This window comes from Castor canadensis, chromosome X, assembly GCF_047511655.1.
Source record: "Castor canadensis chromosome X, mCasCan1.hap1v2, whole genome shotgun sequence".
NCBI classification, from domain to species: domain Eukaryota; kingdom Metazoa; phylum Chordata; class Mammalia; order Rodentia; family Castoridae; genus Castor; species Castor canadensis.
Window position 1 is genome coordinate 144,772,990 of NC_133405.1, and position 18,677 is coordinate 144,791,666.

Here is an 18,677-nt window from a genome sequence, read left to right on the forward strand (position 1 = left end):
CTGTCTCCTTCCTTCCATCCCTCCCTCTCCCTGTCCCCTTTCCCACATCTGACTCCCTCCTTCCCTCTCCCCCTCCCTTTCCCCTCCCTCTTTCCCTTCCTCTCTCCCCCCCTTTCTCGCCATCTGTATCCATCCCTCCCTCCCAACTTCTCACCTTCTCCCTCTCTCTCAATTCCTCTCCTTTCCTCCCCCTCTCCACTCTGTATTTCCCCCCTCTTCTCTACCTCCCTCCCTCTCTGTTACAGAGGCACTGAGCAAAAGCAGTAGGAAACCCCCATGGTGGCCGACAAACTCCAGTATTGCTAATAAATAAACAAATAAATAAATGTAAAATTATATTGTTTGCAGGAGAAATGATGGAGCTAGAACTCATCACCTGAATTGAAATAAACCAGACTGCGAATGATAAATACCACGTATTTTCTCTCATAAGCCAGGCTTGTCCTGAAGTATATTTTGTTGCTGGGCAGCCTCCTCTGTCTGTCTTCCTTCTCTCCCTCCCTCTTCTCCCCTCTCTCCCTTGTCTCTCTCTGCCTCTTGTCTTCCCTGCTGGGATGAGTTCCTGTCTTAAACTGCTCTCACCAACACCGCCTAAGCACTCTGTTGAGGCATCCCAACCCCGACGTGCACACTGTGCATGCTGGCTTACTGTGAGAAATTCCTGAGATGCATCTGCTGCTCACCAAACTCTCCAGCCCTCTGAAAGTGTACAAAAAAGCAGTCAAATCGAAGCAGTTTGTACCACCTGGGGGAAGCAATGGAGACTACGGTTGATGCGAGTGCCTAGCCTCATCTCATAGCTAGCTTCCCTAATCTTAGCAGAGCACAGAGCCACCATCTGGTATTTTCTCCTTGCATCCACAGCTGGATCCACCCAGACTCTCAGGTGGCTGCTTGCTACACCTGTACACGGGAGTGTTCTTTGGGGTTTGGAATGCAAAAAAAGCAGAATCTTCTGCTTTCCCCATCCAAAACGTTTGACAAAGACACCTCCTGCAATGACTTCCCCCCACTTCACCAGCAACCAAGCTGGGAAGTGTTAGCGAACCTTGCACTAGCACTGGCTTGCTCCGAGATGCGAAGACATCCCATCTTAAACCTTATGTTTTTAAACTCTGAGGACTTTTCCTGATGCTTGCTTTTTCCTTTCTTTGTGGCCCCACTTGGGGGATTTTCCCTCTTTCCTACTACTTTGCTCAGTGCTCTTGCAACAGGTACTTACAAGCTACTTTTGCTATTGCAACAGGTACTTACAAGCTACTTTTGCTATTGGTGGGGAGAGGGGGGAGAATGACTCCTTTCCTGGGGTCCATAAACTAACTAAAATCAGGAGAAAAGCTTGACATCCCTACCTCCATTTTTGTATCTGCCTTTGCTTTGAGACATTCATCTTGCAGCCACCTTAGAATCCAGAAAGGACAGCAACTTTACAAGAAGAGATGGAAGAAACTGACCCCTAGGAAAGGAAGAGACCACCTGCCAGGCAACAATGACTTGCTTATCCTGACCACACTGCTCCCCTCAAGTCATGACAGCAATAGCAACTTCTCCAGAACCCTCCCAAAAAAGATGACCAGGTCACCCCTTGTGACTGCGACTGTTTAACTATGCATGCTACATACCCCCTGCTCTAATGTTTTTTCTATTTGAACCAAAAGTTCATGTCTGTACCAGGAAAATGGGCTGAAGGGTCCCCTGCCACGTGATAAACCTCCTTTCTCTGACCTTCACCATTACTTGTCTCCTCTACTTGGTGTACTGCAGCAACTGGCTGGACCTGACACGTGGAACCTCTGGAGCTTGGGCCAGTGGTCTAAAACCCCAGTTTCACTGTTTTTTAAGGTTCATTATTTCTTTTACAAATCTAAAGCTCCATAGTTCTGGTTTCCATATGGTTTCTGTCTACCGTTTACTGTTTCCCTCCCTTGCTTTTCTAGGTCACCCAACACTCAGTCACAAACCTGGTGACTTTGTTTCAGATTAGACTAGCACAGGAAAGCACTGGGTGTCTCTTATCCACCATATTAACAACTGCCCTACAAGTATTTAATATATCTCAGTAAGTACAAAGCTAATCACTACAACAAAATACAAAACCCTCCCAAAACCAAAAGAAATTTTGTATATAAAGTAAGGTGAAAATGTGAACGTCTAGAGAAAAAACATAGCAGACACTGCATTATACTTGCAACTGTAAAATATTTTCACAATACGGAAAAGGAAATTATTAGTTAAGTACAAATGGGATTAACCTACCTATTACAAGAATGCAATTTCCAACATGGCTCACAATGCAAGTCCTAAATGTATCATTTTTCTATGAGGCACATCTGAAATCAAATTACTTAGCAGAGGCAAAAGGATAAAATTGGGAATAGGAATACTAGACTAAACGAGAAAAACAACAGCAATGACATGAGGTCAAGCAGAATTCAAGTCCCCTGAAAGCATTACAACAGATTTTTTTAAAAAGGTGGTTTGTTTGTTTGTTTTTAAAAAAACATGAAAGGCCACAACGCACAGTACTACTCTGACATGTATTAATACGTAGGCGAGAAATAATGTAGCAACATTTTTGTGAAGAAAAATTATGGAATATTCAGGAAGACACATAAACATACAATTTAAAACATTAATGCACTATTTTCATTGCAGACGGACTGAAGGGTAAAACTCAATCAATCTTTCAGGTTAAAGGGGCATGACAACATGGCCAGGCATGGTGTTAAACAACTGGAATCCCAGCTATGTGGGAAGTAGAAAATGGGAAGATTGAAATTCAAGGCCAGCCCAGCCAAAAAAGTTGGCAAGACCCTATATCAAAACACAAGCTAGTGCTGGGGAAAGTGACTGTTTACAGACAGAAGACTGAAACCAGACCATCTCTCACCCTGAATGAAAATCAACTCTAAATGCACAAAAGATCTCAACACTAAGACCTACAACCCTGAAACTACTACAGGAAGACTCTGGAAGATTCATATATTTGTTTTCTGACTAGGACTCCAATTGCCCAGGAAATGAGAGCAAGAATTGTCTAATGGAACTGCATCAAGTTAAAACTTTGCTGCACTTCAAAAAAAAAGAGGTACACCACAGAGTGGGAGAAAATCTTCACCAGCTATTCAACACATAAGGGATTAATGCCCAGAATATATAAAGAGCTAAAAACACCAAGTAGCAAAAGAACAAATAATCCAACTTAAAAATGGGCAAATGAAACTATAGACAGCCCTCAGACGAAATTCAAATGGCTAATAAATACAGAAAGGCATGTTCATCATCCTTACTCATAAAGGAACATGCAACTCAAAACTGCACAAAGACTACATCCGGCCCCAGCCAGATTGGCAATCATTAAGAAAAAGGCATGGCAGGGTCTCAAAATGCTAAAAAACAGCCTTACCTTATGACTCCACCATACCACTCTTGGGCATGTATCCAAAGGAGTGTAAATCACTATACAAGAGAGATACACGTTTATTGCAGCTCCCTTACAATAGCCAAAATGATGGATTCTCTGCTGAATTCTATCAGACCTTTAAAGAAGAACTGATACCAACCCTCCTTAAACTGTTCCACAAAATAGAAAGGGAAGAAAATTTGCCTAACACATCTTATGAAGTCAGTATTACACTTATCCCAAAACCAGGCAAAGACACCTCCAAAAAGGAGAACTATAGGCCAATCTCCTTAGTGAACATTGACGCAAAAATCCTCAACAAAATAATGGCAAACCAAATTCAACAACACATCAAAAAGAGTATTCACCATGACCAAGTAGGCTTCATCCCAGGAATGCAGGGGTAGTTAAAACATACGAAAATCAATAAACGTAATAAGCCACATTAACAGAAGCAAAGATAAAAACCACTTGATCATCTCAATAGATGCAGAAAAAGCCTTTGATAAGATCCAACACCATTTCATGCTCAAAGCTCTAAGAAAACGAGGACCAGAAGGGAAGTAACTCAACCATATAAAAGCGATATATGACAAACCTACAGCCAGCATTATACGTAACGGAGAAAAACTGAAACCATTCCCTCTAAAATCAGGAACCAGACAAGGATGCCCACTATCGCCACTCCTATTCAACATAGTACTGGAATTCCTAGCCAGAGCAATCAGGCAAGAAGAAGGAATAAAAGGAATACAAATTGGTAAAGAATCTGTCAAGATATCCCTATTTGCAGATGACATGATCCTATACCTTAAAGACCCAAAAAACTCTACTCAGAAGATTCTAGACATCATCAATAGCTATAGCAAGGTAGCAGGATATAAAATCAACATAGAAAACAAAAGATGTGAATGACCTCTACAAGGAAAACTATAAACTTCTGAAGAAAGAGATTGAGGAAGACTATAGAAAGTGGAGAGATCTCCCATGCTCATGGATTGGTAGAATCAACATAGTAAAAATGTCCATACTCCCAAAAGTAATCTACATGTTTAATGCAATTCCCATCAATATTCCAATGACATTCATTAAAGACATTGAAAAATCTACCATGAGATTTATATGGAAAAACAAGAGGCCACGAATAGCCAAGGCAATACTCAGTCAAAAGAACAATGCTGGAGGTATCACGATACCTGACTTCAAACTATATTACAAAGCAATAGCAATAAAAACAGCATGGTACTGGCACAAAAACAGACATGAAGACCAGTGGAACAGAATAGAGGACCCAGATATGAAGCCACACAACTATAACCAATTTGTCTTTGACAAAGGAGCTAAAAATACACGATGGAGAAATAGCTGCCTCTTCAACAAAAACTGCTGGGAAAACTCGTTAGCAGTCTGCAAAACACTGAAACTAGATCCATGTATATCACCCTATACCAAGATTAACTCAAAATGGATCAAGGATCTTCATATCAGACCACAAACTCTTAAGTTGATAAAGGAAAGAGTAGGAAATACTCTGGAGTTAGTAGGTATAGGTAAGACCTTTCTCAACGAAACCCCAGCAGCGCAGCAAATAAGAGATAGCATAGATAAATGGACCTCATAAAGCTAAAAAGCTTCTGTTCATCAAAAGAAATGGTCTCTAAACTGAAGAGAACACCCACAGAGTGGGAGAAAATATTTGCCAGTAACACATCAGACAATGGACTGATAACCAGAATATATAGGGAACTTAAAAAACTAAATTCTCCCAGAACTAATGAACCAATAAAGAAATGGGCAAGTGAACTAAACAGAACTTTCTCAGAAGAAGATATTCAAATGGCCAAAAAACACATGAAAAAATGCTCACCATCTCTAGCAATAAAGGAAATGCAAATTAAAACCACACTAAGATTCCACCCCACCCCTGTTAGAATAGCCATCATTAGCAACACCACCACCAACAGGTGTTGGCAAGGATGTGGGGAAAAAGGAACCCTCTTACACTGTTGGTGGGAATGTAAACTAGTACAACCACTCTGGAAAAAAATTTGGAGGCTACTTAAAAAGCTAGACATTGATCTACCATTTGATCCAGCAATACCACTCTTGGGGATATACCCAAAAGACTGTGACACAGGTTACTCCAGAGGCACCTGCACACCCATGTTTATTGCGGCACTATTCACAATAGCCAAGTTATGGAAACAGCCAAGATGCCCCACCACTGACGAATGGATTAAGAAAATGTGGTATCTATAAACAATGGAATTTTATGCAGCCATGAAGAAGAACAAAATGTTATCATTCGCTGGTAAATGGATGGAATTGGAGAACATCATTCTGAGTGAGGTTAGCCTGGCCCAAAAGACCAAAAATCATATGTTCTCCCTCATATGCGGACATTAGATCAAGGGCAAACACAACAAGGGGACTGGACCTTGAGCACATGATAAAAGCGAGAGCACGCAAGGGAGGGGTGAGGATAGGCAAGACACCTAAAAGATTAGCTAGCATTTGTTGCCCTTAACGCAGAGAAACTAAAGCAGATACCTTAAAAGCAACTGAGGCCAATAGGAAAAGGGGACCAGGGACTAGAGAAAAGGTGAGATCAAAAAGAATTAACCTAGAAGGTAACACACACGCACAGGAAATTAATGAGTCAACTCCCCGTATAGCTACCCTTATCTCAACCAGCAAAAAGCCTTGTTCCTTCCTATTATAGCTTATACTCTCTCTACAACAAAATTAGAAATAAGGGCAAAATAGTTTCTGCTGGGTATTGAGGAGCTAGGGCGGAGAGGAGGGGCATAGTGGGTGGTAAGGGAGGGGGTGGGGGCAGGGGGAGAAATGACCCAAGCCTTCTATGCAGATATGAATAATAAAATAATAATAATAAAAAAAGAAAACAATGCAACATGACCACTCCAAGGGTCAGCAGTTCCCCACCAATGGACACTAATGACAGTGAAGTGAATGATGTCCCAGAGAAAGAAATCAAAACAGTGATTACAAGAATGATAAACAAAATTAACGAGGACATGAATATGAACCTGGATGAAATTCCAAGACAACACATATAAACAGCTGGATGAAAAACAAGGAAGACAATGCAGGAAAAGAAAGAGGACTTCAGTAATAATATACACATCCTGACAAAAATCAAGCTGCAATCTGAAAATGAAAAGCTCAAAAATCAAAGGAAAACTTCATCATCAACTGGATCAAACTGAAGGCGGAACATCCAGCATATCACAGCTTGAAGACAGGATGCTGGAAGGAAGTAGAGAAAATAAGTCTGGTACTAATACTCAACAGTCCTTACAAGATTCATACAGAAGATTCCTTCCAACACAGACACAAGAAAAGTATTCTTATTTTAAAGCTTTAGGTAAAGAGGGGCTTGTTTATGGTTATGTCTGAGAGATTTTAACTAGAAATACAATACAGGAAATATTACTATCTTTTTTGGCCAACGTACCTGCTTACTTTGCTTCTATGACATTTTTCTCAATATATATGGACATTCTGCTCCTGGGGTTAAAAAAAAAAAGAAAAAAATACCAGGACTTCAAGCAAAGACAGACAAGATTAAAACATTCAGACAAAGAAAACAGTTGAAAGGTACAAGTGGGACAGGTAAAACCTCTGGGACACCACTGAAAGAAAGACCGATCTTACAAATTGTGGGCATAGAAGGAGGAGAAGAGGCACAAGGTACAAACTAAAGGTATAGAGCACATATTCACAAAGCACAAAGTAACAGCAGAAACTTCACAAATCTGGGGAACAAGACAGGTCGTCTGAGTATAGGAGGCTTTTAGGATTATAAACAGACAAGTGTTTAAAAAAAAAAAAAAGAAAAGAAAAACCACCCACAATTTCATACTACAATTAAGTCATTACTTATGTAGAAGGGAAAAATTTTGAAAGCAGCACGAGAGGCACCACATTACATATACAGGCAGACCCTTCAGAAAACAGCACATTTCTCAACAGAAATGTTAAAAGCCCAAAGGGAATGGGATGATGCATTACAAGCCCTGAAAGGGACTACCTGCTAAGCTGTCCTGCATAAGTGAAGGAGAAATGACAAAGAAAAGCTAAAAGAGCTCACGACCACTAAGGAAGATACTTAAAGGAACCCTACACACAGATGAAAAAGAAAAATGCAGCCAAAAAACACAAGGCAGAATAAAGCTCACTGTACAAGCAGATAAGCAAATGAGCAGGAGAAAAGAATCAAATGCTACAAAACAACGAAGTGGCAGAAATGACTACGTACCTTTCAAAAGTAACTCCAAACATTAATGGTTTCAGTATTCCAATCAAAAGTCACAGACTGGTGGGTTAGATTAAAACACAAGCCCCAACCAATTGTTGCCTACAAGAAAGGCACCGCAGTGGAAAACAAACACAGCCTCAAAAGTATGGAAAAAGATATTGCAAAGCACATGGAGAACAAAGGCAAGCTGATACAACAAACTTCAAACCCAAATTACCCAGAAGGTTCATAAACGTCACTTCACACTGACAAAGGAAATGATGCATTAAAAAGAAAACAACTTGTGAAGAATTTGTTTACAAAAAAGATGCACACTGAATGTCAGTGTACCTAATTTCAAAAAACAAATACTTCTGGACATAAAAACACAGGTAAAACACAACACAGTGACAGGGTGACTTCAATATCCACTCTCATTAATATGCATGTCATGCTGACTAAAAAAAAAAAGAAAAAATTAGAGATCAGAATTAAATGATGCCCTAGATCATATGGACAGAACAGACATCTAGAAATATTCCACACAGCAGCCACAGCATACATATTCTACTCAGCAGCCCATGGAAGTTTTTCCAAAATAGGTCATATTTTGGAACATAAACCAAGTCTTAACAAACACAAGAAAGCTAAAATAACATCCTGTATTTTACCAGACCACAATGCAATAAAACTACAAGTTAACAGCAAGAGAAGCTATAAAAAATATACAAACTCCTATACTTTTGAACGATCAGTCATCAAAGAAATCAAGTGAAAATGAAAACACAATTTACCAGAACTTTTGGGACACCACAGAGGCAACACTAAGATGAAACCTTATACCTCGGCGTGCCAACATTTAAAAAATTGGAGAGATCTCAAGTAAGGGACCTAACCACATATTCCAAGCTCTCAGAAAAACAAGAGCAAGAAAAACTCAAATCAGAACGTGGAAAGAAGTAATAAAATTAAGGCAGGAATTTAATGAAATGGAGATTTTTTAAATAATGCAGTCAATGCAGCAAAAGTTGAACTTTTCAGAAGATAAACTAGATAGACAAACCCGTAGCCAAACTAACCCAAAGAAGGAGAGAAATGGCCCAAATTAATAAAATTAGAAATGAAAAGGGGGACATCACAACAAATACCAACAAACTTCAGAGGATCATTAGGGAGCACACTGAAAACCTGCATTCCAGTGCACTGGAAGATATAGGAGGAATACATAAATTTTTAGAGCAATGTGACCTACCAAAATTGTACCAAGACAATATAAATCACCTTAACCAGCTCTACAGTGAACAATGAGATTGAAGTTTCTAACAAAGAAACCTAGGACTTGATGGATTTACTGCTGAGAATTATACCCAGACCATTAAAGAGGAACTAAGACCACTTCTCCTCAAGTTATTCCATAAAACAGAAAGGGAAGGAACATTACCACACTCATTCGTGAAGCCAGTGTCACCTTGATACCCACAGTGAATAAGGTCACAGCAACAACAAAGTAAGTCAGAGACCAACGTCCTTGCTGAACACAGATGCAAACCTTCTCAACAAAATACTTCCAAACGGAATACACTGTCATCAAGATGGCCTCAATCCCAGGGACGCAAGGATGGTTTTGACATACACAACTCAGTAAGAGTAATACAGCATGTAAACAGAATAAAGAACAAAAAAAAAATCATGGCACCTTAGGCTGGAGGAGTGGCTCAAGTGGTAGAGTGCCTGCCTCTCAAGCGTGAAGCCGAGTTCAAAGCCCGGTACCGAGAAAGAAAAAAAAAAAAAAAAGTCATCTTCAATAGGCACAGAAAAAAATCTTTGATAAAGCTCACCACGCCTCTATGATAAAAGTCCTCAACAAACCAGGAACAGAAGGAAAATACCTTAACACGATAAAGGGGTAACATCACACTAAATGGAAGAAAAGAAAAACAAACAAACAAACAACAACAAAAAGAAAGCATGTCCTCTCACGTTACAGGTAGGAGAGAAAGAAAGGTGCTCATTCTTCCCACTGTGGAAAGATAGTGCTTGAATTCTTAGCCAGAACAATATGGCAAGAGAAAGAAAGAGAAGGGATGAAAGTAGGAAAGATGTCTAATTATCCCTATGTGCAGATGGTATGATCCCAAATATAAGACCAAAAAGCTCTCAGTTTTTAATTAACACTTTCTGCCAAGTAGAAGGATACAAAATTCAATGCAAAAATGTCAGTAGCTTTTGCTTACACCAATAATAAATAGGCTGAGAAAACAAATCAGGAAAACAATCCCACTCACAAAAGCCTCAAAAAAATTAAATACGTAGCAATGACCCAACCTAGAAAGGGGAAAGAGCTCTACACAGAAAACTACAAAGCAGTGAGGCAAGAAATTAAAGAAGATACTAGAAAATAGAAAGAACACCCATGTTCATGGATGGGCAGACTTAATAGTGTGAAAAAGGCTACATGTCAAAATCAAGCTGCAGATTCAGTGTAATCCTTATTAAAATCACAATGTCATGCAGTATTCCCAGAAATAGAAATCAATCCTGCAATTCACATGGGAATGAAAGAGTCCAAACAGCCAACAGATCCTGAGCAAGAAGAGCGACGCTTGAGGTATCATAATACCTGACCTCAAAGTACATCACAGAGCCACAGTAACATTAACAGTATAGTACTGGCCCCAAAAGAGACACAGACCATTGGAACACACCAGAAGATCCACAAACAAGACCACACTGCCAGAGCCATCTGCTTTTCAACAAAGTTGCGCAACCCTTTGCGAAAACTGGAAAAAAAGACAGCCTCTTCAACAAATGGTGTTGGGAAAACAGCACATCTAAAAGTGAAACAAGACCCCTCTCTCACCCTGTACAAAAAACCAACTCAAAATGAATCAAAGACTGCAATGTAAGGCTCAAAAACCTGAAACTACAATAGGAAAACACAGGAGAAATGCCTGAGCATAGGGTCATAGGCAATCCCTTCTTTTTTTTTTTTTTTTTTCTTTTGGGTAGCACTGGGGTTTGAATTCAGGGCCCCATGCTTCCTAGCCAGGCACTCTTGCCTCTTGACCCACACCACCAGCCTGGCAACTACCTTCCACGTAAGACTCCAACTGCTCAGGAAATACAAACAAGTACAGACAAATGGGACGGGCATCACATTAAAATATTCTGTACATCCAAAGAAACCATCACTTCCTGGGAGCATGCTGATGATGGTGTCACTTGGAGCCTGGGCTACTGCATGCAGGGGTTGAAGGTCTGGTGAGAGGTTAATGGAATTTTTCGGTGGTCTGGGTTAAAGTTTGCGGGGGTTAAGGGCGGACTGGGTGGGTTGTGTGCCTTTCTGACCCAGATCAATCATTTGGCTTCAGGCAGCCTTACTAGACAGCAAGCCAAGTGAACCAGCTCAAACCCACGTGCCATTCCTTGGCAGGTTCCAGGTTTTTGCTTCTATTATGAATTTTTCTATTAGGAATTTTCATAATCCTCACTCCAACTAAAGACAATGGCCAAGAACAAACTAAGAGGGCAGAAGTCCTGGAATGTAGTTCACATAGCCAGCCAAAAAAAAACTTTAAGGCTAAAAACAAAACAAAACCAGCTACCATGAATCTTAAGAAGATAAAACATTGGGAATGATGAAAAAAGTTAACAGAATGAATAAAACTTTCGTAAACATACAGAAGGAATTTGCATACTTTTCAAAAGGCCTTTTACTTGAACCTGTGCAGAAAGAGCTGATTCCTTGATAATCCACCAGTTAATGTTGATAAAGCTACAAGATTAATGGCTCAGCTGTAGTATTTCTCCTGAGAGACCAATAAATTAAACGTTTTATATAAAAAAAAAAAGGAAAAGAAACAATCAGGGCTGCTGGGTGTGGCTCCAGCAGCGGACTGCCTGCCTAGCAGGCCGAGTTCAAACGCCAGTACCGAGAAGAAAAAAAAAAAAAAGGAGGGGGGAGGGTGGGTGGCACAGGTCCGCACAGTATCTCTAGTGTGTGCTGACTTCAATGCCTTCAGATAAATGCCCTGCAGTGGTGGAGCAGGATCATATGCTAGCTCTCTTTTTAGTTTTTTGACAAACCACCCCATGATTTCCAAAGTGGCTTCAATAATTTACACTCCCACCAAAATGTACTGGTATTACTTCCCTGGTCCCCATCCACAGCAGCATCTGTTTTTGTTTTCCATGAAGTGAGATAAAATCCCAATCATTTTGATTTGCATATCCTTTATGACCAAGGATGTTTAACATTCCTTCTTGTATTTACTGGCAATATGTACTTCTTCTTTTGAGAACTGCCTGTTCAATACACTTGCTCATTTATTAGTCGGGTTATTTCTTGTTCTCTGTTAATGTCTTGGTGTTCTTTCTATATTCTGGATTGCATACTATTCCCTTATCCAATTAATAGCTGGCAAAAAATTTTCTCCCATTCCTTTTTGGTTTCCCTTTTTTCCAGGACTAGGCTTTGAACTCAGGACTCAGGACCTTGCACTTGCTAGGCAAGCGCTCTAACACTTGAGCCACAACCCCAGCCCTTTTGCTCATTTACTATTTTTCAGGTAGGGTCTCACGCCTTCTGGCCCAGGTGGCCTGGACGGTGATCCTCCTGCTTACACACACCTCCCACATAGCTGAGGTGACAGGCGTGCTCCTCCTTCACACTCAAGACTATTTGTTGAGATGGCATCTCACTAACCTTTTGCCACAGCTGCTCTCGAACCACAATCCTCCAGATCTTCTTTGCCTGCCAAATAAATGGTATTACAGGCATGAGCCACCGCACCCAGACTTCTCTCGTTCTTTCAGGCTGTTTCTGTAACCTCTCCCCTTTCATAGTGTTTTGGTCAAAGCTCTGTGTTGGGGTTCGTTGCTTCTTTTCTAAGTCCAAAATTCAATTAATTCTGAATTTCATCTGCATTCTGTCCACTGCCTTACTGTTGCCTTCCCTAACTTTTCCTCACCACAGTCCTCTCCCTCAACCACAAACCTGATGATTCTGTTTCAGGTTCACGGAGACACAGAAAGTCCTTTTGTTTGTTCTGGTATTTCTTGATTTCCTCTGGTCACCAGCACTGTTTCACAGCAGTGCCAATGCAGCCCTTTCTAAATCGCCCACCTTTCCTTGTAGTCACATACCTTAGGCTTTACTTCAGATTCATGGAGATGCAAGACTATGGTGCACGTCTGTCATCGCCATCTTGGAACTTTTTAAATGAAGTAAAGCTTGACAAATTGAAATGTGTATCATAATCCATATTGGCCACTAAGAAAGTAAAGCCAAAATATAGTGTTTTTAAAAAACAACAACAGCAACAACAAAATTAAGATAGTACACACATAAATTATTACAAAGAAAAAAAAACAGGAAGGAACAAAACAGATGAGACATTCGGAAAGCAAATCACAGAATGGTAAGTAGAAATCCAACCACATCAACACCACCGATGATGTGACTGGATTAAACAACGCAAAGCAAAGGCAGACTCAATTTTTAGGAAAAGAAGATACAACTATATGATAGCCATAGAGTCAAACTTTAAATTCAAAAGTCCAAACTGGACAAAATAAAAGGATAAAAAGATAAATAATGCTAATGTGAAACATAACAGAACATAATAGAACTTGAGTGAGTAGTCACACTTTATTTTATCTAAGAAAAGACATAAAAAAAGTGATTGTTTTTTTTCATAATGATCAGGAAAATATAACAATTAAGAACGCACATGCACTGAACAAGGCCCCAAAACATATGAAGCAAAACTCAGAGAATGGAAGGGGCATAGCCACTTCGACAATAATTGTTGAGTACTTATCTGATCAACTATCAGTGACTGACAGAACACGTACAGAGAAAATTAGGAAATACAGTGGGAGTAATCCAAGATGGCTGAACAGACAACCAGCACTCACCTCTTCCATCACACACACAAAACCAAACAGTCAAGGGGTACAAATGACTACACCCCTTGAGGTGAATGATCATGGCATAACTCTAGAAATCAGCAAGGGAGAGACTGGCACCTTTAAAATGGAGAGTCCTGGAACAGTTTAACAAGAGAAACAAAATACCTCATCATCTACCACCTCGATTCCACAGCCTAGGGAGAAAGGAGTCTCCCCTCTGTCGGAGAAAGTGAGTGGATGAGTGTCCCAGTAAACTCTCATCAGTGTGGATGTTCGCAGTCTCACCTACCGGAAAATTCAAATACCTCACAGGCATCAACCCACTGACATAAGTAATCTGAAGTCTACACCTCATCCTTGCCTTGAAAAGAATTTTCACGTAATTTCCCGTGAAGCCCCAGGGTGCTACACCCAGGAACCATTTTAAGAAGGAGACTACTGTCCAAATTTGGTTTGCTCCAGTAGTTTAAAAGAAAAATCCCTGCATATCCCCAGTCTCTTGTACTCCACAGACATTCCAATGCATTTGTCTGGGGGGAGGCTGCCTCACAAACCCTAGCAGCACAACAGTAATTTTAACTCCCTGGGTGTCCTGCAGTGTAGGGCACAGACATTACAACGTGGAGGGAAAAGGAGGGCACTACCTTTGAGAACCAGAAAAAACAGTGGGCTTGCCCTCTGAGACCAAGAGAATGGCCAGCTACGTGTGGATTTCTGCTGATGCTACAACTGAAGGCAGATGTAGCATCAAGACGTAGCATCAAGGAGACTGAAGGTCTCCTTGCCCCTCCCCCTGCACCACCCTCAGGTGCCAGTTCCTGACAGGACATGGTTCCCATCACTACCAACACACTTGAGCTTGTGGAGGCAGACCTGAGACCCTCTTATTGCTCTGGCTGTAGACCCACTGCTGAGTGCACAGAGCTAGAGGGGCTGAGTTCACCTATGCCTGATTCTGTTTGAGGTCCTGCTCCCAGGTGGCCACTACCATGGTAGCAGCAGAGATTTCCTGCCACACGGGTCTCCATGCCCTATCTGGGGACCAACCCTAATGATTTGGTCATAGGAGAATCCCTGAGACTGCTATTAACCATAGTAGTGTTGCCAGTGCCACAGGCACCTGCTAATTGAAGAGCTAGCCTCAAATGTGCCTGGGGAAATTAAGGTAACATGATAGGGCTAAAACACACCCACTGTAACAGCAGCCACACAGGGTGCACCCAGACACCCATACCAACTGCTGTCTGCACCACATCTACCAGAACTGCTAGAATATCTCCTCTCCTGGATGTCGCACAGGAACAGTGGGTCTTTGAAGCTGCAGTATGTATTTGCTATGCCAAATTTCACTAATCAGGGACCAGTAAGAATCAAAGCCAACACTGCATAACAAATCAAAATCCCAAGTCATGTTTTCAGGAGAAAACCCACTCAATAGGAAGGTCAACTGGTAAAAGTAAGAAATACGGCTTATGCACCAGATGGACAAATCTCAACACAGGAATGCAAGAAATATGTAAAAATGAGATTATCAAAGTAACTCTCCAGCAACAAATATCAAGGAAACTAAGAACAAGATCCAAAGACTGTAACAAAGAATGAAACAGGAATCTTGGAAATCCATACTCCAATAAGTCAAACAGAAAAACTGCCAACAAGGAAAGAAAAAAGAGTAAAAAGAAAAGTAAGAAAAAAAGAAAGAGAGAGAGAGAGAGAAAAGAAAATGCTATCCTGCAATAAACAATCAAACAGCAAGATGAACAAGAGATGTCAAACAAGAATAAAAACTATTCAAATCAACTAGAAGACAATGAACAAAATGACAGCTGTAAGTCGTACCAAAAACTGTCTATGGATAAAATGCCCAAAAAGCAATTCAAAGGGGTGGCTGTGAGGGCATTCAGGCTGTGACATCTGTCACTGCACTGATCGCTAATCTGGCTGGCTAGGCAGGTGTTCCTTTCCTTCCTCAGTGCTCCATGCGTGCCTCTCCTGAAGCTACACACTTGGTCAAAGGGTCTGGCCTTCCCCAGTAGAGGAGACCCATTCTTCAGGCAAAGATACACGAGTAGCTGCACTCCACTGCTACAATCTAGAAACAAGCTCTCAAGAATTCAAATGGAAGCGAGGCACCAGTGGCTCACACCTGTAATCCCAGCTACTTGGGAGGCTGAGATCAGGAGGATCCAGGTTCAAAGCCAGCCTGGGAAAATAATCCTCGAGACACCATCTCCAGGACTCTGGCATAGACCACTAGCTTCTGAACTGCTGTGCTCCCAAGCCAAACAGCTGCAGAACAATAAAAAATAAAATATACCAAAACTGTTGTAGCTTTAGTATCAGTTTAAAAAACAAAAAACAAAACGAGAAAACTCTGCACAGTCAAGCAAACAATGATAGCCAGAATGAAGAGACAGCCAACAAACAGCAGATCTTTCCCACTTACTCATCTGACACAGGACTGAGAAGGAATAACGCAATTAATAAGCTAGCAAATGAACTGAATAGACAGTTCTCAAAAGAAGTACAAGTAGCGGGAGGGAGGGAAGAGAGGGGAAAAGGAGGGAAGAGAGGGGAAGGCAGGGAGGGAGGGAGGCTGGAACTTTCAATGCACTTAGCCATAAAGGAAATGCAATCAAAAAATCACACTAAACTTTCATCTCACCTCACTATGAAAATCAGAACGGAGGTCCCTGAAAAAACTAAACTAACTCACTGTGTCAATTGTTTCCTTTGCTGTGCAGAAGCTTTGAAGTTTGTTGTAAGCTCATTTGTCAATTTTTGCTTTTGTTTCCTGTGTTTTGGGTTGTTTTGTTTTTGTTTTCTTTTCCAAAATATCACTGCCTATTCCAAGGTCCTGAAGTTATCCCCCTATGTCTTCTTCAAGTAGCTATAGAGTTCCAGGTATTACATTGAGGTCTTTCATCCGTTTAAGTTCTTTTTTTTTTTTGAGAAGATGCAGCGTACCTGTCAAATTTCAATCTGACGCATGCTGACATCCAGTTTTGCCAGCACAATTCATTGAAGAATCTCTCATCTCACCCTGTATGTTTCTGCTGTATTTATGGAGACATCTGTTGGTTGCTGGTGCAAGACTTTATCTATGTGATCCCTCTCTTCTCTTCGCTTGGTTTGTGAGGCCACTTTAATTCTAGTATCCCTGTGTTTAGCCTCCCATGTCTCTACTGGTAGATCACCTGCCTAGCCAGCATGAGTGTAAACCTTCACTCCACTGTGGCTTGGCTCACCCCTGTGATTCTAGCTACTTGGAAGGCCAAGATCAGGACAATCATGGTTACAGGTCAGTCAGCTGGGGCAAAAAGTTCTCCAAAACTAACCGTAGCAAAATGGACTGAAGAGTGGTTCGAGCAGTAGAGAAACTGCTTTGCAAGCGTGCGAAGAACTGAGTTCAAACCCCAGGCCTACCAAAAAAATAAAAAACAAACTCCACTACTGCCAAAAAAACAGAATAAAATTATACTGTGTACAGGTAAACGGATGGAACTACCAATCATCGTGCCAAGCAAAACAACCCAGACAGGTATCACATTTTTTCTCATATGCGTAAATAGACCTAAAATAAAAAGAACAAAAACAAGGACATGAACAAAGAAGGGGGAATGTTAGGTGGTATGGGGAACAATGTGAAGGGGAAGAGAAAAGGGTGAAGAAGGAGATAAATTATAATTGAAGTGAGAGGCTAAGAAAGCAAGATGGAATGAATTTGATCAAAGCACATTATATGCCTATAGAGAAATATCACAATGAAACTCTTTTGTACAACACACACACACACACACGCACACACATGCACATATGATCTCTTCAAATAAATAAAGAAAACCCCAAACACAAAAGGATCCACCAGGAAAAACTGGGCAGCATTCCGAAGCTGCTATTCATAAACTGAGGTCACTGTGTCAATGAATGTTACTGGAGAATCAGAGCATGCTCAACATTCTTTTTTTTTTTTTTCCTCGGGGGTCGGCGGGGAAGCACTGGAAATGGAAGTCAGGGCCTCGCATGTGCTACCGCATCCTCAGTGGATGGATGGGCGATCTACCACTTGAGCCATGTCCCCAACCCTCTGTGTTAGTTACTTTTGCAATAGGCTATCACTTTCATGCCTGGGTTGACATGGACTGCCATCCTCCCATTTGTGCTCTCCCAAGTAGCTAGGATGACAGGTACGTACCACTGCACCCAGCCACTGGTTGAGATGGGGTGTTCTGAGCCTCTTATACTGGCTGTCCTCAAACCGGAATTCTCTGGCTCTCCGCCTCCCAAGTAGGTAGGATTACAGGCTTCAGCCACCATGCCCACCGCATCAACATTGCTGAAGGAAGCCCCTCAAGAGTCTGGTAACTGCAACCATCCCCTGCACTGCCTGTCCCACAACACTTCTTTAAACACTGAGTAAATAATCATACTGGGGTCAACCACAGTGACGGGGAAGAGAGATAGGTAGGTTACGTGGGAAGATTAGCAGGTCTCTGAGAGGAGGAGGGAAGGGGAAAGAGGGAATTCAAGCTCTCACAAAAGAGATCAAACAATAACAAGATGCCCTTCAATGGGCTGCTGACGGATACAGTCTTGTTACTTATTAAGAGGCTGAATTTTCCAAAGTCCCAGGCCTGTCTGGGGCACATGAAAGAACAGGCTAGGTCACCCTCTCTGGACTTATTTTTGCTATTCTTCAATTCAATTGATTAATTTTCTATGCCAAGAAAACATATTGTATATGAAGGACAACTTGTACTAAGTAAGAAACACAAATCATTTCACATTCCTGCTAAGTCAAAGGCAAGTAGCAAGACTTAATCAAAAAGCAGTTTAATCACAGAAGCATCCAACAACCATGCAGAACCTACAGCCCTCCCTCCCCAAACTCTAATCTAGTCAAAGAGGCTGGGTGAGACATCATAAAGTGCACATGTAACATACAGGGCACAGACCACCTTGTCAAGGAGACAGGCTAATGCATTACAAGGTTTTGTTTACCTCGGTTTAGCATGCCTCAAGAAAAACACACTCCCAAACCACTGTTAAAAAAAGAAAAAAAAAAAAAAAGAAAGACTCAATGACTAACTCACATTGAGT

The 18,677-nt window shown here is 41.1% G+C and overlaps 1 protein-coding gene and 1 pseudogene across 33 annotated transcripts in view; one reads left to right on the top strand and one right to left on the bottom strand.

Moving 5' to 3' along the window:
- LOC141419721 (uncharacterized) overlaps nucleotides 1-18,677 on the bottom strand; it is a 75,603-nt gene that overhangs the window by 32,913 nt on the left and 24,013 nt on the right. For 7 of the 33 annotated variants that reach the window (XM_074063218.1, XM_074063227.1, XM_074063221.1 and 4 more), the window contains exons 8-9: nucleotides 12,810-12,936; nucleotides 12,370-12,417 (exon numbers count right to left, since the gene is read on the bottom strand). The exons of 17 other annotated variants lie outside the window; for them this stretch is intronic. In XM_074063218.1, coding sequence (XP_073919319.1) covers nucleotides 12,845-12,936 — 92 coding nt within the window. In that variant the 3' untranslated portion in view covers nucleotides 12,370-12,417; nucleotides 12,810-12,844. Of the gene's footprint in view, nucleotides 1-649; nucleotides 700-6,881; nucleotides 6,935-9,360; nucleotides 9,396-12,369; nucleotides 12,937-18,677 lie in introns of all 33 variants that reach the window. 9 more of the 33 variants (XM_074063226.1, XM_074063219.1, XM_074063228.1 and 6 more) reach the window with 7 other exon arrangements.
- On the top strand, nucleotides 11,170-11,465 carry LOC141419729 (ribosomal biogenesis factor-like; annotated as a pseudogene).